The sequence below is a fragment of the Eurosta solidaginis genome, chromosome 3 (assembly GCF_040869045.1).
Source record: "Eurosta solidaginis isolate ZX-2024a chromosome 3, ASM4086904v1, whole genome shotgun sequence".
Taxonomy (NCBI): Eukaryota; Metazoa; Arthropoda; class Insecta; order Diptera; family Tephritidae; genus Eurosta; species Eurosta solidaginis.
This window is the reverse complement of record NC_090321.1, coordinates 258,406,679-258,428,584: the sequence shown is the minus strand read 5'-3', so window position 1 is coordinate 258,428,584 and position 21,906 is coordinate 258,406,679. Positions and strand designations below refer to the sequence as shown.

General features: G+C 36.2%; 2 protein-coding genes across 4 annotated transcripts in view; one reads left to right on the top strand and one right to left on the bottom strand.

The window, feature by feature from the left end:
- The window catches only part of LOC137247104 (electron transfer flavoprotein beta subunit lysine methyltransferase-like), a 174,691-nt gene extending 153,483 nt beyond the window's left edge, over window positions 1-21,208 (bottom strand). The window contains exon 1 of one of the 2 annotated variants that reach the window (XM_067778175.1): window positions 21,026-21,208. The gene's annotated coding sequence lies outside the window, so the exon portion shown is untranslated. The remainder of the gene's footprint in view (window positions 1-21,025) is intronic. The other variant, XM_067778176.1, reaches the window with a different exon arrangement.
- LOC137247105 (uncharacterized) overlaps window positions 1-21,470 on the top strand; it is a 63,493-nt gene extending 42,023 nt beyond the window's left edge. Inside the window, exons 2-4 of one of the 2 annotated variants that reach the window (XM_067778177.1) lie at window positions 18,430-18,828; window positions 18,890-19,052; window positions 19,213-21,470. In XM_067778177.1, coding sequence (XP_067634278.1) covers window positions 18,675-18,828; window positions 18,890-19,052; window positions 19,213-19,639 — 744 coding nt within the window. In that variant the 5' untranslated portion in view covers window positions 18,430-18,674 and the 3' untranslated portion in view covers window positions 19,640-21,470. The remainder of the gene's footprint in view (window positions 1-18,429; window positions 18,829-18,889; window positions 19,053-19,212) is intronic. The other variant, XM_067778179.1, reaches the window with a different exon arrangement.
- Window positions 21,471-21,906: the final 436 nt, after the last annotated feature.

Below are 21,906 nucleotides of genomic sequence, written 5' to 3'. Positions count from 1 at the left end.
CAATATAGAATTTTTTTGTCGCAGACGAAAAAGCCCAATTATCGTTTAAGCTTACAATGAACTTTTAAAGTGTTATATTTCTTTAGAGTCAATTTATTGTTTACTTTTTAGTTAATTTTATTAACCAAAATAATAAAAGCTTATTTTTAAAAAAGTTTTTTTTTCTTTAATTTTATTTTTTACTTTTTAGTTCGTTTTATTAACAAGTAATAGAAGCTTGTTCTTAGAAAAGCCTTTTTCTTAAATTTAATTTTAATATAAATTTCTTTTTTTATTTTTAGTAGGGTAAATTATTATGGCTTTGGCCGTGTAAATTATTATGGTGTATTTGTATATTTTAGATTTAATGCACAATTAATATGTGTGTGTGTTTGAGCGACCAAATAATAACAGTAGTATTGCTAAAGTGGTGCTTAGTTGATGGAATGTCGCTAATTTCCTAGCGATGATCAGCAGATTGTCAATATTTCGTTCGACGGACGCGCGAAATTGCCACATCTGCTCAAATTTTCCAAGATTTTCCATTCTTGATTTAACTTAAGCAAGCTGTTATGCCAATATTTTTCAGCCAGCTTTTTTGAAATAGGTAATTTTTCCAAAAGCAAAACAAATTACAGAAAAGATTACAGAGTTAAACAGCCTTAAAAATTCAGCTATGTTGGTTATACACAGAAATACAGCAGAAGGTTGTGTCTCCGCTTTTCGCAAGCGTTGAGATTCACCACGCGTGACTCGCGTGATTCACCATGTCCAAATATCACAATCCACGGATAGGTACCGGCGGGTTTGTATGGGACTTAGGCTGTTATGCCAAAGTAAATACAAATCTTTACCGGTAACTGTGTTATCGATTAATTTATTGAATTCTAACAAAGTAATATTGCATTGTCATCGGAGCTATATATGTGTGCAAAATTTCAGCTCAATCGGACACCGGGAAGTGTATCAAATTTAACTTAAAAGATTCCATTACAGACAACAAAAGTGAAACTAAATAAAAGCTTATAAAAATATTAATTATCTTTAAAAAACTCCCAAAAGAATGATTTTAGATTTTATTGCCAGTAATTTACTTCTATTTTAGTTTTTATTGACAAAATAAAAAGGACGCCACTCACTGTCGCTTCCCAAAAATAGAATTAGGTTTAATCTGTCTACAACGGCTTTCGTGATTGATTGTCGTTCGGCTCTGTCGCGCCGAAAATAACGACACTCATAAGAACATGTGTAAAAATAATATGACAGATGTGGCGGCTACACCGCCGTCGTGAATGTGACCAGCCCGACTACGAATAGTAGCGTCGTAGTAAAATTAAAAGTGCAGATATTGGGACGCTACTTTTGCGCGCCAATATATCTGTGGCAATTTGAAAAACAACTTAATTCGATTTAGGATAAATGTGATATTCTGGCTTCATAACAGAAATCCGTTACAGATCTCCCTGCGTTACTTACTCATAGTCCTACCACCAAATGGCTGCTACAAAATATAGGAAGTTACAATGGTGAATTGCGGCTAGCTTTTCAGATATAGGTCTATGTATCGCCATTATCCTAACTCCAATTAGGTTGAATTTTCAAATTGCCACAGATATTTCAAAATATTTTGATCAAAAGTTTAATGAACTGCGATACATATTTACAAATTACGGATAGTGTTATATACTGCCTACATGCAAAAACCAATTGAAGATGGTAGTTAAGTGATATGAGTGGGGAGTGGAGCGGTGGGTTCCAGTTCACGGTGGAAGCACATGCAAGTTGTATGCATATTTACTCTGCAGAAGAAATAAAACACGAATGATAGAAATATCTTAATTATTGCCACAGTACCAAGTAGGAATGAGCTCTTGTTTTCTTTACTAATCACTCTTCCTTCTAGACGGATCTACTATTGAAACTAGATCTAAATTGAAGGTTTTACACTAGTTGAGAATTATGCAATTCAGCAAATCTATTCAATTGTACCGATGCGGGTTAAGGGAGCAGCTTTGACAGTTTCCCTGGATATCACTATGGCCCGGAACCCAGACAGTACTCCGTCCTGTCAGGGATAAAGTCGAACCTGATAAGAAGCTAGACCGCCCAAAGTCAGAAAGCCTGCATGACGAAGCCCGACCAGCCCGCGGGTTAGGGGTTAGAATATACCCGCGGTAGGGGTGTCTGTCGTGAGAGGCGACTAAAATACCAAATAGATTCAAGGGGTTGTGTAGCGCAACCATTTCAAGGGGTGGCCAGCGCAACATATAGCTTCTCCAACCCAATTCTCAACCTCACCTATCCGTGGCGAATCCTGTTTCATTAACAGCCCAAGGCTCTGGCGACCCCGAACTCCTCATGGATCTAGGGGTGGAGAAGAAGGAGTGTTCTTATCGCTACAACAATAACAACAACCAGCCCGCGGCCGCCTTTGCCACAATATCTACTGGATGTATGATCAACATGACATTAAATTCCAAGGCAGGTATTGTTCTAAGAGCGCCGCTGTTACCAACCCAGCCTTCCTGCCCCTATCTTCCACATTGGGTTTCCAGGACAGGGACAAAGCAATCCCCAAGTATATAACCCTATCAGAAAGTACCAAATATGGAATAAGGAAGTGGGTAGGATGTAGAAAAAACAGAGAGGAAAGGAGAGTGCAACATAAAACTGTATTAAAATCCTTCAAAAATTATGTAGTTAAATCAAAGTTCGGACACAACAGCCTCTAGTATAAAGATTACATTTGAAAACATTTGGAGAGAGAGATAGTTAATGGGAAGAAGAAGTCAAACGAGAGAACGGGGAAGAAGAAACGATCGTGGAAAAAATGGGAATTAGGAAAGCACAATAGGAAAAGAGAGATGGAGAACATAGGCAAAGAAAGTGATGAATCGACTCCTCATCCTTACAGCTCCTTCCAAAGGAGTTTGTTGGTATGCGCCACCTTCGGAGTATCAACGCAAAAGCTTGAGAAGGAAGTTAGTTCCTTTCCTAACCAAATATGGCGATAAGATCCTTGAGACCCCGCAATCATCCCGTTTGGTCAACAAAAAGTCCGCTTCCTTATAGTAATATTCCTCGATTTTCTTCAGAAGATGACCAAGCGGTGATCGCATGGAGCTGTCCGTCTCGTGTATATTCTAGAATCTGGTGTATTCCGGAACCTTTTCGGTCCATCTTATCTGCATATTCAATGAGATGCCTTATTATCCGACACTATTAAGTTAGATTCTAGTGCTTTTGAGGCGGCTTGTTGATCGAAAAAGATTTTTACTTTGGTGTATGGGACCATTTTGTACTGGATCAGTAAAGCCGCTCTTTCTGTGGTATTGACCTCCGCCTGGAAAACCAATCAATACCTATCAATTCTGGGCCGAGATAAACTAGTTTGGCAAATTTCGTAAAAATATTTAAATTTTTACTCAAGTTATGGTGTTAACGGATGGACGGACGGAAACATTTTTTCGACGCTGATAATTTTGATATAAGGAAGTCTACATCTATCTCGATTCATGTATGCCATTACGCTCTAACGTTAGCCAATCAAAGTAATAATACCCTTTTTTTAATCGCCCCTGCTTCGCATGCGCATAACTGGAAAGTTCAGATTGCTCACAATCTATTTGTCTGCACAATAGGGGAACTAAATTCCTTATGAAGGTTCCTCTCCAAAAACTCTGTGTATATAGAGTATTTCGACCAGAAAATGATGCCAATGAAACATTATGTCGTCTGCTTCTTCCGATTCGGTGGGACAGTGTGAACAGAAGGATTCGCCCTCTAACCTACGGTTATGTAAATACTCCTTGAAATCGCCGTGCTCACTCAATATCTGCATGAGGTGGTAGTTTAGGTCGCCGTGATTCCCTCATACTATTCCTATATATTCCGAACTAACGTGGGAGGTCCTTTCGTCGATGCTTGCTATCGTTCTTGCCACCTAGCTAGTGTTTGTGACCTTGCGCTTTTCTTGGATTGTTCCGTTGGTCGCCGAACTCCGGTCATACTGACCGGTAATTTTCCTTGACAGCAGATCTACTGGGATTTTTCGAGATAAAACAAGGATCGCTTCGTCGGACACCATCCGATAAGCACTTTCCATTCGTATAGCAGTAATTCAGTAGGCGGCAAGTATACCGTTTGGTGGGTCATTTTAGATGAGTGCCACATTGAAGCAGCTTGTTACGTTGGACACTAGATGAGGGGTGGTTTTACCTGGCCCGTCGATGTAGGGAATTATTCGTATTAGGGCTCCACTAACTTTAGAAACGTTCTCTCCCAACGCCCTTACTCCTTAAAATTTAGTTTTGAGGCAATTTTTACTACTAAATATTTCAAGTAAGGCTTTGAATTTGATAGTCCCCTATGGTTAGGACTTACTCATCGACAATCTGCTTTGAACTCACCCAAAACCATTCTGTCTTATTGCTAGCCATCTTCAGCCCCATGTTCGGCAGCCATTCCTATATTCTTTCTACAGCGTCATTACGTAATACTCGGAGCAGATCCAGTTTCTTGGCCACTGCTACTACGACAATATAATCCGCATAGCCGACAATTTCCGTGCTTCCGGGAAGGTTGATTTGTAGCACACCATCATACATCGCATTCCATAGCGTTGGCCCGATAACAGATCCCTGAGGGACGTCGCCCTTAACGTTGTACTTTCTTGGTCCCTCATCCGTATCCTTGTGGACATGTAAATGACTTAAAGTGATGCTTCTTTAAAGGATTGTAGCCAAATGTTCAAGCTGTAGTAAGTATAGATAGGTAATATTTCTGTGGCCACAAGTTGCGGTACATATTAAAACTAAATAAATATCAATTCACATTTGTAAAGACGGTTAGTAGTTTTGAGGTCAAGTTGCAAGAATCTCAGACGGTAGCGTGGAGGTCAAGCTGCAAAAATTTCAGACACTGTCAATAGTCTAGAAGCCTAAAAAATTATGTCTAGTCTTGAAAAGCTAAGTGAAAAAAGTAAGCTTCATAGATTCGATCTGCTAATTTGAGCTGGAAATTGAATAGTCGCTATAAGTAGAATCGTGATCCTGTCCCCCAATTATAATGATCCCCATGTGCACCAGAGCTTCACGCGTGCTTCGTTTTATATATTCACACATTTCATTTGTCTACACTCTATTCCTCTCTCCTCTCTATAAGCTTTTATCACACGAAAAAAAAATGTAAAAGAAAAATCGTATACGTAAGTAACAAATTTGGCAGTAACACTTCTTTTTTTATTGGCTTACAATAGCACAATAAAACACCCGATTTATTCATTATCACCTTAAAGCTTTTTTTGCACTTTAAACTAAATGTATGTATAATCTGTCTCGAATTAAGTTCGTTTTGATATTTAATTAAAAGTCCAAATATCCAATTTTTTTCGTTTCCCATTATGTTGAAAGTAGTTCCTACGATTCAAACATTCCAAAACGTTGATGTATTTAAACGTTGATTATCATAAAACAAGTAAGGGTGTCTAAGTTCGGGTGTAACCGAACATTATATACTCAGCGTGAGCTTCAATTCTACAGTTCATTTCAGATAAATTACTTTTCGAATCCTACTGAGGTAATGACCTATTGAAAGTAAAATATTACTGATATAAAACCATTTTGCATATTACATTCATCTACCAACTTTTTCAAAATCTCTCAAATAAAAGTGGGCGTGGTCTTTAACCGATCTAGGCCATTTATGCTATAAATATTTCTTGTTATGAGCCTAACGTGCGTATCGAATTTCGTTACGAGGGATTTATTTTTTTGTAGGCTCTAGAAATGTTGTGTAATGTTTAATCGACTGCACACTGGTCGGCCTTATATTGAGTTGGGGGCCAAAAATACTTCCAGTAGAGATATCAACGTGAAACTTTGGTCACGACTTTACAAATATGTGGGAATTATTTTTTCATAAAATTGGCGCGGGTAATATCTTCATACCGACCCACAACCACACACTTTCACCGCATGCATACAAAAAGTAAGTATATGTGGGGGGAAAAGTGGTAAGATGTGTCTATCGCAAATACAATGTTTTATAGGATTAAATAACGAAATTAAAGTTTTTAAAAGATCTGGCATACATATCAATAACAAAACAACAATCACACACAAAAGTTTACATCTGCATATCGTCAACTGGATAAAATAATGTCGTATGTTACATGTAAGCACATATAACATACGACAATAATTTATCAGTGTGATGCTATCAGAAAACTGTCGCGAAATATAATTAGTGGCGGAAAGTGGCAGCTTATATTAACATTTTAGAATTTGAAAACTTTGACTAATAATAAGATATAAGTCCCAACGTGAGGATCGGTGAGGAACCCAACTAAACCTTTACCTGAAATTTAAATATTTGTGCAAATAAACGCTAATAAAGGCACTGGTGAAATTTTAAATTACAAAAAACAAGTAAGGAAAGCTAAGTTCGGGTGTAACCGAACATCACATACTCAGTTGAGAGCTATGGAGACAAAATAAGGGAAAATCACCATCCCTGGAATGTGGTTGTATGACATGTGTATCAAATGGAAGGTATTAAAGACAATTTTAAGAGAGAGTAGGCCATAGTTCTATGGATGGACGCCATTTAGGGATATCGCCATAAAGGTGGACCAGGGCTGACTCTAGAATTTGTTTGTACGATATAGGTATCAAATGAAAGGTGTTAATGAGTTTTTTAAAAGGGAGTGTGCCTTTGTTGTATATGTGAAGGCGTTTTCGAGGTATCGCCATAAAGGTGGGCCAGGGGTGACTCTAGAACGGATTTGTACGATATGGGTATCAAGTGAAATGTGGTAATGAGTATTTTAAAAGGGAGTGATCCTTAGTTCTATAGGTGGACGCCTTTTCGAGATATCGCCATAAAGGTGGGCCAGGGGTGCCTCTAGAATGTGCTTGTACGATTTGGGAATCAAATGAAAGGTGCTAATGAGTATTTTAAAAGGAAAATGGGCCTTAGTTCTTTAGGTGGACGCCTTTTCGAGATATCGCCATAAAGGTGGACCAGGGGTGACTTTAGAATATGTTTGTACGATATGGGTATCAAATGAAAGGTGGTAATGAGTATTTTAAAAGGGAGTGATCCTTGGTTCCATAGGTGGACGCCGTTTCGAGATATCGCCATAAAGGTGGACCAGGGTGACTTTAGAATATGTTTGTACGATATGGGTATCAAATGAAAGGTGTTAATGAGTATTTTAAAAGGGGGTGGGCCTTCGGTGTATAGGTGGACGCCTTTTCGAGATATCGCCGTTAAAGTGGGCCAGGGGTGACTCTAGAATGTGTTTGTACGATATGGGTATCAAATTAAAGGTATTAATGAGGGTTTTAAAAGCGAGTGGCCCTTAGATGTATATGTGAAGGCGTTTTTGCGATATCGACCAAAATGTGGGCCAGGGTCATCCAGAAAATCATCTGTCGGGTACTGCTAATTTATTTATATATGCAATACTACAAACAGTATTCCTGCCAAGATTCCAAGGGCTGTTGATTTCGCCCTGCAAAACTTTTTCATTTTTTTCTACTTAATATGGTAGGTGTCACACCCATTTTACAAAGTTTTTTCTAAAGTTATATTTTGCGTCAATAAACCAATCAAATTACCATGTTTCATCCCTTTTTTCGTATTTGGTATAGAATTATGGCATTTTTTTCATTTTTCGTAATTTTCGATATCGAAAAAGTGGGCGTGGTTATAGTCGGATTTCGGCCATTTTTTATACCAAGATAAAGTGACTTCAGATAAGTACGTGGACTAAGTTTAGTAAATATATATGGGTTTTTGCTCAAGTTATCGTGTTAACGGCCGAGCGGAAGGTCAAACGGTGGACTGTGTATAAAAACTGGGCGTGGCTTCAACCGATTTCGCCCATTTTCACAGAAAACAGTTACCGTCATAGAGTCCATGCCTCTACCAAATTTAAGAAGGATTGGTAAATTTTTTTTCGACTTATGGCATTAAAAGTATTCTAGACAAACTAAATGAAAATGGGCGGAGCCACGCCCATTTTGAAATTTTCTTTTATTTTTGTATTTTGTTGCACCATGTCATTACTGGAGTTGGATGTTGACATAATTTAATTATATACAGTAAAGATATTAAATTTTTTGTTAAAATTTGACTTTTAAAAAAATTTTTTTTAAAAAGTGGGCGTGTTCTGCATCCGATTTTGTTAATTTTTATTTAGCACATATATAGTAATAGTAGTAACGATTCTGCCAAATTTCATCATGATATATTCAACGACTGCCAAATTACAGCTTGCAAAACTTTTAAATTACCTTCTTTAAAAAGTGAGCGGTGCCACGCCCATTGTCCAAAATCTTACTAATTTTCTATTCTGCGTCATAAGGTCAACCCACCTCCCAAGTTTCATCGCTTTATCCGTCTTTGGCAATGAATTATCGCAATTTTTCGGTTTTTCGAAATTTTCGATATCGAAAAAGTGGGCGTGGTTATAGTCCGATATCGTTCATTTTAAATAGCGATCTGAGATGAGTTCCCAGGAACCTACATACCAAATTTCAACAAGATACCTCAAAATTTACTCAAGTTATCGTATTAACGGACAGGCGGATGGACATGGCTCAATCAAATTTTTTTTTCGATACTGATGATTTTGATATATGGAAGCCTATATCTATCTCGATTTCTTTATACCTGTACAACCAACCGTTATCCAATCAAAGTTAATATAGTCTGTGAGCTCTGCTAAACTGAGTATAAAAAAAACACAACAAGCTAAAGACTCTAAAATTATTTCATTTGAAATAAATACCTTTGACTTCAATATTCATATTCATATTTATTTATTTCAACACAATGATGCTTTATGTTTTTTTCAATAGCTTAAACTTGCACTTTATTTTTAACTTGCTCACACTGCAAAAACTAACTAATACCATAACCTCATTTTTGAAGCTATTATTAAAGAGTACAAGTTCGAATACAACAAAAACAAATTTACCTTTTAAAAGGCTGCTTATAAGAAGAGACACTAACCACACACTTGGTGACGAACTTTTCACTTTGATTTTTTTATTTTTGGCCTATGGAACCGACCACTGTGGACTGGGGGCGTGGCACCGCCCATTTAAAAAAAATGTCTCCAAATTTTCTCTTACAATAAAACTTGATAAGTAAAATATCATTGATACACAAGTTTTTTTCGCTATATACATATAGATTGTTATTCTAGCTTACGACCCTTTTAAACATCGGGCGGTGCCACGCCCATTTTCAAATATTGGAATTTTTCCTATTTTTTGTTATAATTCCACTTGGGAAAAGAAATTGATATAAAGCTCAATTTTGCAAAGATATAGCTTATTTTATTCGTCTCCGACCCTTTTAAAAATCTTTCACATAAAAGTGGGCGTGGTCCTCAACCGATTTCGTAAATTTTTCTTCGAAGCATTAATTATAGTACGTGCAACTTCTCTGCCGAATTTTATTATGATAGGTTTTTGATTAATAATATTTGCATAATTGATTTTATCACAAGTGGGAGGTTCCACGGAAAACGATTTAAATTCCCTTGGTGTCACCAATTGGCGCCGGTTGGCATAGAGAAGAAGCGACTGGCGCGCCTTGTTGGACGGCCATAACCGTTTAAACAGGTAAGCGCCAATTAAGTAAGTAAGAAAGGGCGGTGCCACGCCCATTTTACTTTTTTTTTATTTTTATCAAAAGTCAATATAAGTCCACACATCAAATTTATCATATACCAAATTAATTCATTTATTGTGACCACAGACAGACGGACATGTCTAAATCAATACCTTTTTTCATCCAGAGCATTTTGATATATAGAAGTCTATATTTATCTCGATTCGTTTATGCCATTACGATCAATCGTTATGTTACCAAAGTAAATATACTCTGTATGCAAATCCCGCTGAGTATAAAAAAGAAGCCACTAAATGGTCTCAGGTATTCACGAGCCTTCCACGTGTTCATGCCTTAGCTATGAATTTCATACTCGGCTATACTTATGAATGAATCTACGCAGAAAATTGCGTATCATGAAAAATTCACATATGATAACAATGTCAAAGCAAATATTAATTTCAAATTTGCAACATTGGCCACAAGAAAGGAGAATCTAATGAAATGTTAATTTTTGTTCCTTTATTATTGTTGAATGCCTTTATTTTATGGCTGCGACCGTGAACACTTAACTAGAAATAAGTGGAAATCGTAGTCAGTTAAAATAGACAGAGCTCACTCACATCAGGGGCGGACAAAGAGCAATGGCATCATAAACTTGAGCTTTAAAAGGGCTACTACGCTTAGTAAAACATTCAAAACGTTCAAAAAGGAGGTGACATGAAAAAGTGGGCGTGGTTATAGTCAGATTTCCGCCATTTTTTATACCAATACAAAGTGAGTTCAGATAATTACGTGAACTAAGTTCAGTAAAGATATATCGATTTTTGCTCAAGTTATCGTGTTAACGGCCGAGAGGAACGACTGACGGTCGACAGTGCACAAAAACTGGGCGTGGCTTCAACCGATTTCGCCCTTTTTCACAGAAAACAGTTACCGTCCTAGAATCTAAGCCCCTACCAAATTTCACAAGGAATGGTAAATTTTTGTTCGACTTATGGCATTAAATGTATCCTAGACAAATCAAATGAAAAAGGGCGGAGCCATGCCCATTTTGAATTTTTCTTTTATTTTTGTATTTTGGTACACCATATCATTACTGGAGTTGAATGTTGACATAATTTACTTATCTAATATATAAAATTCTTCTGTCACGGTTTTAGAGGCTGAACTCCTCCGAAACGGCTGAACCGATTCTCTAGAAATTTTGTGAGCATATTGGGTAGGTCTGAGAATCGGCCAAAGTATACCTTTTTTTCGCTACGTGTCTAGGGTCTTGAGATCAAAACGTGGACCTGGGTACCCCTAGAATGTTTTTATATAATATGGATATCAAATGAAAGCTGTTGATGAGCGCTATAGTACAGGATAATTTTCATACAACTGGGAGGCTAGGGTCTCGAGATATAGCCCAAAACGTGGACCCGGGTACCCCTAGAATGTGTTTATACAATATGGATATCAAATGAAAGCTGCTGATGAGTGCTATAGTACAGGATAATTTTCATACAACTGGGAGGCTAGGGTCTCGAGATATAGCCCAAAACGTGGACCCGGGTACCCCTAGAATGTGTTTATACAATATGGATATCAAATGAAAGCTGCTGATGAGTGCTATAGTACAGAATAATTTTCATACAACTGGGAGGCTAGGGTCTCGAGATATAGCCCAAAACGTGGACCCGGGTACCCCTAGAATGTGTTTATACAATATGGATATCAAATGAAAGCTGCTGATGAGTGCTATAGTACAGGATAATTTTCATACAACTGGGAGGCTAGGGTCTCGAGATATAGCCCAAAACGTGGACCCGGGTACCCCTAGAATGTGTTTATACAATATGGATATCAAATGAAAGCTGTTGATAAGTGCTATAGTACAGGATAATTTTCATACAACTGGGAGGTTAGGGTCTCGGTTATCAAATTGAAGCTGTTGATGTATGCTTTAGTACAGAGTAAGTTTTACACCGCTGAGTGACTAGGATCTCGAGATATAGGCCAAAACATGGACCCGGATACCCTTAGAATGTGTGTGTATTATGGATATCAAATGAAAGCTGTTGCTGAGATCTCTAAAGTTCATTGTGATATTCGATTTAGTCGCATCAACCTGGCAAAACTGATAAATATGCATGCGAAGCCGAAATAAAGACAAGAATTGATAATACCCACATACTTATTTACATACGTCCTATTCGATTTGCCTGAAATTTCGTATATAAATTTGCCTATATTATTTACGATGCTTTTTTCCGGGAAGTATACCAGAGACGGACTGGGACTGGGACTGAGACTCGGAATGGGACTGGAACAAAATACATACCATCCTCCGGGACTGGCAATAAGAGATGAAGAAGAAGGAGAAAAACTTGAGAAGAGAAAAGAGAGAAGGAGACTGAGAAACAGATAGAATGAGACGAAGATGGAGATGAAGCGAAAAAGACGGAGGGAGGAGTGAATAAAAAGATTAGGAAAAAGTGTAGAGGGGTAGGGCAGAGTTAGGCGGAAAAAGCTTATTAAAATGTATGCAGATAGGCCAAATTTAGGGCAGAACAACGTCTGCCGGGTCTGCTAGTATACTGTAAAGATATTAAATTTTTTGTAAAAATTTCACTTAAAAAAAAAAATTTTTTAAAAGTGGGCGTGGTCGTTCTCCGATTTTGCTAATTTTTATTAAGCATACATATAATAATAGGAGTAACGTTCCTGCCAAATTTCATCATGATCTCTTCAACGACTGCCAAATTACAGGTTGCAAAACTTTTAAATTACCTTCTTTTAAAAGTGGCCGGCGCTATGCCCATTGTCCAAAATTTTACTTATTTTCTATTCTGCGTCATAAGTTCAACCCACCTACCAAGTTTCATCGCTTTATCCGTCTTTGGTAATGAACTATAGCACTTTTTAGATTTTTCGAAATTTTCGGTATCGAAAAAGTGGCCGTGGTTATAGTCCGATATCGTTCATTTTAAATAGCGATCTGAGATGAGTGCCCAGGAACCTACACACCAAATTTCGTCAAGACACCTCAAAATTTACTCAAGTTATCGTGTTAACGGACGGACGGACGGACATGGCTCAATCAAATTTTTTTTCGATACTGATGATTTTGATATATGGAAGTCTATATCTATCTCGATTCCTTTATACCTGTACAACCAACCGTTATCCAATCAAAGTTAATATACTCTGTGAGCTCTGCTCAACTGGGTATAAAAAAAATGCCATAATTCTATACCAAATACGAAAAAAGGGATGAAAAAATTGATTGAATTGGTTTTTTGACGTAAAATATAACTTTAGAAAAGGCTTTGTAAAATGGGTGTGACACCTACCATATTAAGTAGAAGAAAATGAAAAAGTTCTGCAGGGCGAAATCAAAAGTTCTTGGAATCATGTCAGAAATACTGTTCGTTGTATTACATATACAAATAAATTAGCGGTACCCGACAGATGATGTTCTGAGTCACCCTGGTCCACATTTTGGTCGATATCTCGAAAACGCCTCCACATATACAATTAAGGGCCACTCCGTTTTAAAATACTCATTATCACCTTTCGTTTGCTACCCATATCGTACAAACACATTCTAGAGTCACCCCTGGTCCACCTTTATGGTAATGTCTCGAAAATGCGTCCACCTGTAGAACTATGGCCCACTCCCTTTTAAAATACTCATTACCACCTTCCATTTGATACCCATGTCATACAAACACATACCAGGGTTATCCAAGGTTCATTTTCCTACATGGCGATTTTCCCTTATTTTGTCTCCAAAGCTCTCAGCTGAGTATATAATGTTCCATTACACCCGAACTTAGCCTTCCTTACTTGTTTTGAATTAACTTTAATGGATTTCTCACCACAAAAAATTGCTCAGTCAATAAAATGTACGAGCACAGTGGCATTTCACCTAGGAAATGATTTAGGCGAGGCATTAAAAAGAAATGTGTTGGCAAACACACTGTCGCTAATTGTCTATGAAACAAAAAAACTCTTGTTTTATAATAATTATAATAATAATGACTAGATATTTCGATCGGTTATTAGACACTAATTTAAAATTTTTGTCAGTAGTAGAGCTAAACGTATGTATTTCAAATGCACGTGTGTCTCTAAGAAATTTGACATGGCTTGCCACTGATGAAGCGTCAAGTTTAATGATTTGAAAACTAAGTAAAAGAATGAAACTAATTTGTTTTTTATTAAGTGTACTTGCCGCTCACTTAATTCAAGCATACCAAGAGATATTGAGAGTTTGTGAAGTCACGTCGATATTTAAATCTTTCTCACACAGCGCACTGAGTTCAAGGAATTCCAGGACTTTTGTGGGGTTAGGCTACGCAAGGTGCTTTAAACCTAAGTATCTTGACACAAAAATTATTTTAACTGGAAGGCAGAAATACTTCTTGAAGGCGATAACTTTATAAATGTACAACGAGTGCGATTAAAAAATTTTTATTTTTATATTCAGCTTTTTATATTTTGTGTAAAATTTTCCACGTAGGTGCTAGCAGAACCCCATTAACCCCTGAGGCCTGGCATCAAAACTCACACTTACTGAATCTAGGCTATGATTTAAAGTTTAAACGTTAAGAGAAAAAGTAAGCAACTATAAAAATAGCACTAACAAAATTGCTTAGTTTCATTTATGCTTTACTGAGTTTTTCACATATGTTGTTCGGCACCACCAGAACGCAAATTTTTGAGCCGTTTTTTACTAAAACCTAACTCATTGCAATCAATAACATAAAGCTGGAACTAAAAGCTTTGTGAGCAAAACTAGGTTCACAACGTTAGGTTGGTGAACGATATAGACTTACCCTAGAAATGTGAAAATTGAGATTGGGTCCTTTTTTCGATAAATTTTGGACCGAAATAAAAACATGGTGCGGCAACCGTGAAATTCTCTAACGCAAGAGACCATAAACTGATTGGTTGGCTCTGGTATCGTTATAACAAAGGCGTTATTCTAAGGTTTTAATAACCTATTACATTAATTTCCATAAGGCTGGTAGTTATTTCGCAACTTTCTTTTTATCTCATGATCTATTCATACATACCTGATTAAACTTTACAGTCGTGATCAAAACTTGGTCTCACAAATAAAGATATTTACATCGTACGTTTATTGCATAAAATCAAAAATATTATATAAATTTATTTATACATTATACAAGAAAAAATATCGCTGTTTCGACAGCTGAGTGGAATATCACCATATCTCAACAGCTGTTTGGAAAACGCCCTATCTCGAAATATTTCGAAATTCGGCGTTCAGTCGAGTTAGGGCGATATTCCACTCAACGGTCAGTTTATAGCATCAGCCTTCAAATACACATCTTGGATGTTATAAATTGATAAACCTTTGGATGTGATACATCTGTAAATGTATTCGCAATTCTGGCGTCGTGACAACCACCCTCTAACACCGCACAAAGTTGTCCTCTGAAAAGGCCCGCTACTCCAGAATCTCCATAACACGGATTAAGTTCAGTACATCCAGCACACATGATGGTGTCCGCTAAATATTCCGGGTTCGATAAATATTGATAAAGATGCTTGCAGTACCACGTGTCTATTATAGGCATTTCAGCAGTTTTGAGACGATTACTAGGTGTAGTACTATCTTTATCTATCGAACCCCATCCACTAATTTTCAGATCTAAGCCACTTTGCATGGCATGCTGACAAAGCGGTATTGATTTTACTCTATCAGTCTGATTAAATGGTTCATACACTTTCATCACAGCTATATCCATATATGCTGTCTTACGATCATATTGAGGAGGATAATGTATTTCCTTCACTTTGCGTTCTTGCCCTCTTCCTGTGTTTATTTCACTTATATCGGTTACACCAGCAAGAAGGGTGTACTTCCTCTCCTCTCGTTTTACTACGCAATGCGCAGCTGTTACCACCGAATTCATATTGACTAAGGAACCCATGCAATCAAACTCGTTTTTAAACTCGTTTTTATAAAATAATGCTACCGTATGTGGGGCCTCAGTTATATCTATATCTACACCATTTATAATACGAAATTGCGCATTCGTATATGTCAAATAGCAGATAAGCTCGAGATACAGGATCGCGAATTGAATGCGTGTATTCATTATTATAGTTTAAGACCGTTTGCATTACTTTTTAAGTATAAAGTACTACGTGATAAATTTTGTGGCCGCTATTTATACCTAATTGGTCTTATAGTTAAAGCTATACAAAGACAACCTATTTGTTTTTTTAATTAATTTAACAAACAGATTTTGCTCTACTTTTTTATAAAAAATTCAAGAAATTCATGCACACTCCAGTGAAATGAAATGAGCCCAGGTTTAAAAAAGCACTTGCCTTAATGTTTCTAAAGAAAATTTCCTACTAATTGTTTGTTTATTTTGTTATATTCACAGAGTTGAATTGTGTTATTAATTTGAAATGTGTACAATGCACGTGTTTTTAAACGGTTTTATTTAGCTGGTGTTGATGGCACGAATTTTTTAATTGAAATTCAAGTAACTTCCGATAAGCTACAAGCTTGAAACTTGGAATATAGTTCAGAACCTGATGACAATGCAATAATAAGAAAAAAACTACCATAGGTGGCGCAAGGATCGAGATATTCAAAAAAATCGTATTTGTGGTCCGATTCGGCTCATATTTGGAACACATAATACACACAAGAATAGAATGTGACGTATGAAAAAAAAAAAAAAAACCGCCGCTAGGTCGCACAAGGATAGAGATATTCACAAAAATCGTTTTTTTGGTCCGATTTGGCTCATATTTGGAACACATAATTCATACAAGAATAGAAAGAGACCTATAAAAAATCGCCGCTAGGTGGCGCAAAGATCGAGATATTCAAAAAAATCGTATTTGTGCTCCGATTTTGTCCATATTTGGAACACATAATACATACATGAATAGAAAGCGACCTATGATGTCCGATTTGGCTCATATTTGGAACAAATATTATCTACATACAGTCCGAGAAGTGACATCAAAATATTTTGGAGTTGGAGGAAGGACGTGGCGCACAGTCGAGTAAAGTCTTTGGAAGGATTATGTATTGAGGACTTAGATTGTAATAAATTGTCTGGAAAGAGTCCTTGTAAAATGATAGAATGAGAAATAATTGGCAATTAAATATAGACTAAAAACTTGAAAATAAAATAATTTAAAAAAAATTCTTAAGTTAAACGGTTTTATTGAAAACAATACTTACATGAAGTAATAACGATACTAAAAGCTATAAAATAGGTAGGTCCTAGGTACTAGTCAACACACTCCTCATCAATCTAGGGCGTTGATCAGACAATTAAGTAAAAGCGTTGGACGCGTCAAATTTCTATTGATAGTCATATATAAGACCAACTGAACCTTAATAAGGTCAGGCTACGCCTCACATTTTTAATAGACCTTCAAACTAATCACAGGTACGTTAGTCATAAAATGTAACTGGCAAAGGCTGAAAACGGAAATTTCAATGAAACTGAATGACACAGTAGGGGGACTCATGTAACCGTATAAATGCCTTATAAAGTGTGTAAACGTATAAATTTATCTAGTGCGTAAACGAGCTGTCAAATTTTGTATGAAAAATCATTTACACAATTTGTATAAATTTACGCGCACATTTCATTGTGTAAACGCGGTAAACTCAAAGGAATGCAACCTTGCAGACATTACAGCAGGCATTTTCATCAGAAATCTCCAACATTAGCAAGTCATTTACAAGTATATCTTAGTAAAGACGTTTTAGTTTTGATTTTTCACTTAATCGTGGCATTTTTTAATTTGTATAACAATCAAAAAAATGTTGTTCGGCAATAATACAGCCGATAAACAATCAAGTTTATCAAGAGTATAACTAGGTGCGTTCATATAACAGCGTGTGTAAATGGATATAATTTTACACCTAATAAGTTTATATGCTTTCATGAGTCCCCTTAGTGATTGCAGTCAAGAAATTTTGCAATCACTCGTGAGTGGGAGTGCTCTCGCACTATCAATCTGAATGCTTTTTTTTATTAGTCATACAATCACTAACGAAATTTTTTAATGGAAATAACGATTCCGAACAGCATCTGCAAGGCTGACAGATGACTTTTCACTGAGAGATTTTCATGGCAGAAATACACTCGGAGATCTTGCCAAACACTGCCGACCCCCGTCATTAGTTCCACAATTATTTTTTGTTTTACACAGTGATGTTTCAACTACTCCACGTACACAAACCACAATGAGCTTTTAGAGTCGCTGGGTTGAAAACTGTCAGTGCGCAACAAACTGTGTAGAGCTATCATCCGGTGGCAAAATCCTGAGCCAGATAAATAATTTTGCATGTAAATGCAACAACAACGATTTGAGCCAGATAAATCCAGATAGAAGTCTGGTTCAATTTGTGAGCCAGATAATTTGTTAATTACTTCTTTTTAGGTTGGCAACGCGGCCTTTAATATACCTACTTTTTCAAAAATAGATGTCGCTGCTTAGCCTTTCGTCGTATGAGTTAAATGAAAAACAGCGGCGACATCTGCCTATCACATTTCATATGTGCGAAAATTTCACGACATATGCTTTTCAAGTCTCTCAATGATCCAGAGCATTCCCGTGAGAATTGAGCGTGAGCCGGAGCTGTAAAACTCACTGAAAGACGGCATAGAGGTACGATACATGATGGAATTGTAGATGATGGCGCATTGCGCATGTAAACATTATTTTATGAGCAATTTTTACGTCATTTTCCTTTAGCTCTTGTTTTTTTTCTCTCTTTCTTTCATTCGCTTTCGATCTTGCCAAACACTGCACCGCCATTAGTTGCTGAATTTTTTTGTTTTACACAGTGATGTGTCAACTACTCCACGTACACAAACCATAATGAGCTTTTAGAGTCGCTGGATTCAAAACGGTCAGTGCGCCACAAACTGTGTAAAGGTACCAAATTCTATGGCACAACAACATCGCATTTAAGCTATTGAGCTGTTTGCATAGCCCTATTTGATTTTGACAGTTTGCATCAACAAATTCTTATAAAAAAAAAAAAAAAAAAACATTTTAAAAAAATGGAAACAAGCAACGACAAAGAGTTCTTTTTCAAATTGATAAAATCGGTACAAGACAGACCATGTTTGTATGAGAAAAAACATTTCAACTATTATAACAGAAAAAAACGCGATGAAGCATGGCAAGAAGTGGCGGCGGAATGCAATCGAAGTGGTAAGAAAATCCCAGCTGAAATTTATTACATTTAAAACTCACGTGACATGTTTGATTATAGCTTCTGATTGTAAAGCACGGTGGAAGCTGTTGCGTGAAAGATTCTGCAAACATATAAGAAGCTTGGGTGCCTATTCGCTACTGGCCACTAATGCATCGGATACAAAAAAATGGGATTACTATAAGGAAATGCTGTTTCTTAAAGAATCCATAGTACCAAGGCGGTAAGTTTGCATATTGAGACCAGAGATTACATTCATATTTATTTCATTAAAATTAGTTTCATAGTTATCGGACAAACGCATGAGTACATTTCAAACTTCACAAGTACTTAATACACTCGCCTTACCGTTATAATAATCACACCTTTGTTTTCTTATGTAGCTCATGCAAAGAAAAGGAAATGAGTTCCAGTTTGGATGAACCAACAATTAATGAAGTATTCATCAACGTTAATAGCATGGCGGAAGAAGAAGAGACTTGTTCTTTAAATTCAGATGTAACCAACAGGGCTAAGCTTATTTACGAATATCAGAATAAGTCACCAGCCGTCGATTTACAAATATTAAAAGTAGAACGTTTAAGTGAAGCACACTCATTGAACAGTCGAGAGTCTGAGAGAACAGTAATCAATAGTACAACAGCTCCATGTGATACTCCAAAAATGGTAATTGCTGACAATATGATTGATGAATTATTTGCAAAGAATATAGCAACTTTGATGCGTGAACTGCCAATAGAGATTAAGGATCGCTTTCAGGCGAATATGTATGCAGAAGTTTTCAGATTGCGCGCATCGTATTTATATTAAATTGGTGCACAAAATAAAAAGAGTAGTGGATATTTGAGTAGAGCCGTATAGCTATATGTATTTCGAGCCGCTGCATTAGAAATTGATTTTCGTTCAGTTTGACTCACCCTGGCTTAACTTATCCATTGCTAATAATTGCAATTTCTCGGCGGTGCTCGATGTAAAAGGTATTTAGCAAGTCGGAATACATGCCGATGAAAGATTCAGTCAAATATATGTATACTAGTTTATAAGTATAGTTGCATAAGTTGTTTGTATATTTTACTATATATACTGAACGAAATTTCTTGATCGGGTGGAGTCTGAATCTGCGTTCTGTTAAGTTCCAATTTGGCATTTTACTTGGAATTTTGGGGGTTTCAAACTAAACGGACCTCAGACATGGATGCAACACGTCCAAACAACTACAAGTATAAGAGAATTTGGTACTTCTGTAAACACAAAAATAGCTGCGCCCTAACACGTTCGTTATATGTAACCCGGCCTATGAAAAGGTGGTTTATGGCGTAAAAAAAAAGAAAGAAAATTACTAAGAAACTGAAGAAATGCATTGTTTATCTTTAACAGCTGTTTCTCGCAATTTCTTTTTGAGTCATAAGCCCTTTTCATAGGCCGGGTCACATATATACTCTTTTTTTGCAAATATTTAGTTTACCGGGCGAAATATATTAAAATTATGGTCTGAAAATAAGCTTTCTAAGTCTCACACTAATTAAAAAACTCTTAGAACCGCCACGTTGCATTTCAAATTTTTTTAAACCATATGCGTTTAAAGTGTAGCAGTTTATATAAAATAATTGATAACCATTAATTTGTTAATAATTTAGATTGTGAAAAAATTCGCCATATCTTATTATATTCTGCCCGGCAAAGTAAAATTTTTTTTAACGGACAGCGTTTTTCTATTAGAAAACCAATTTTGTTTTAATGCAATGATACCTGCATTCAATATTACCTTGAAAAGAAAAAGGAGTAACTGTGGATGGCGCTGCCGGTGTTGGATCGGCTTGGGGTTTGAGGTAAAAAATTTTTCTAAGCCGAAGTGCAGTGTTGGTTAGAAACGGGCGAAGGCCGCCTAGGCAAGAAGGTGCTTTACGCACATAGACATTTAAAAAAAATTTCGATTCGAAAATTGGTTTCCTAAAGCTATTTTTGTGGTCAGAGGAATATATACAAACAGTATTGTTTGAAATTTAGAATATGCACCAAGTTGTTCTTTATAAATGATTTTCTTAAATCTCTGTTGTTATCTTAATTAATAAGTGTTTTGTAGTTTTAGTTAGAAATATATATATATAGCACATCCATTAGTGCCCAATCCTATTGAGATGGTTTTCATTGCAAAAAGTACGTGAACATAAAACAAAAATCTCTTCCAGTACAAACCGTGGCAGATGTGATCTCTGTGATATCAGTTGGTGTTTTTGCACTATTGTTGATTCTTTGTTTATTTGTCACTTACACTTAATAAAAATTATTTAATCGTAATATTTTGTCGTATAAGCAAAACGTTCAATTTAACCGACTTCGCTTTTGTTATCAAAATTTGTTTGCAATGAACAAAAAGTTTGAAGCTCATTGTAAATAAATACAGCTGTGTATCAGCTGATTGATGTTCAATGATGCTAACAGCCTGCATCAATTTTAAAAAGAGAGGAACAATTTTTGGCTTACGGAAAATTAACCCTTTTTAAAAAGGTCGATTGTTTGAAGGTAACCAAAGTTACAGCACAAGTTATCGTTGGGCACCCAAAGATCGACCTGTAAAAGAAGATTAACATGACAAAAGTTTATATTAGACGCATGATTTATAAAGTGTTACTTATATGTGACCTGCCTATGAAAAGGTGGCTTATGACTCAAAAACGAAGGTGCGAGAAACAGCTGTTAACAGTTGTTTTTTTTTTTGCGAGAAACAGCTGTTAACAGCTGTTTTTTGAGTGATAAGCCACCTTTTCTTAGGCCGGCTCACATATGGTCCTGCTTGTAGGGTTATGTTATTTTAATTTACGATGTTAATATTAGTTGCATTTATAGTCAACTTTATATAAATCTACTTTGAAGAAATTGAATGAATTGTTCTTGTTAGCTTTTATATTTTAATTTTGAAATTATAATAAAGAATTACGCTAGCATAGATTTGGGCGTTGAGTCCTATAAAAATCTTAGTGCTATAAAATATTTTATACTTTAATAAAATTATTTACCAAAAATAAATAGTGGTTAATTCTTCTATTAAATACAAATAATATTAGTGTATTTATTTT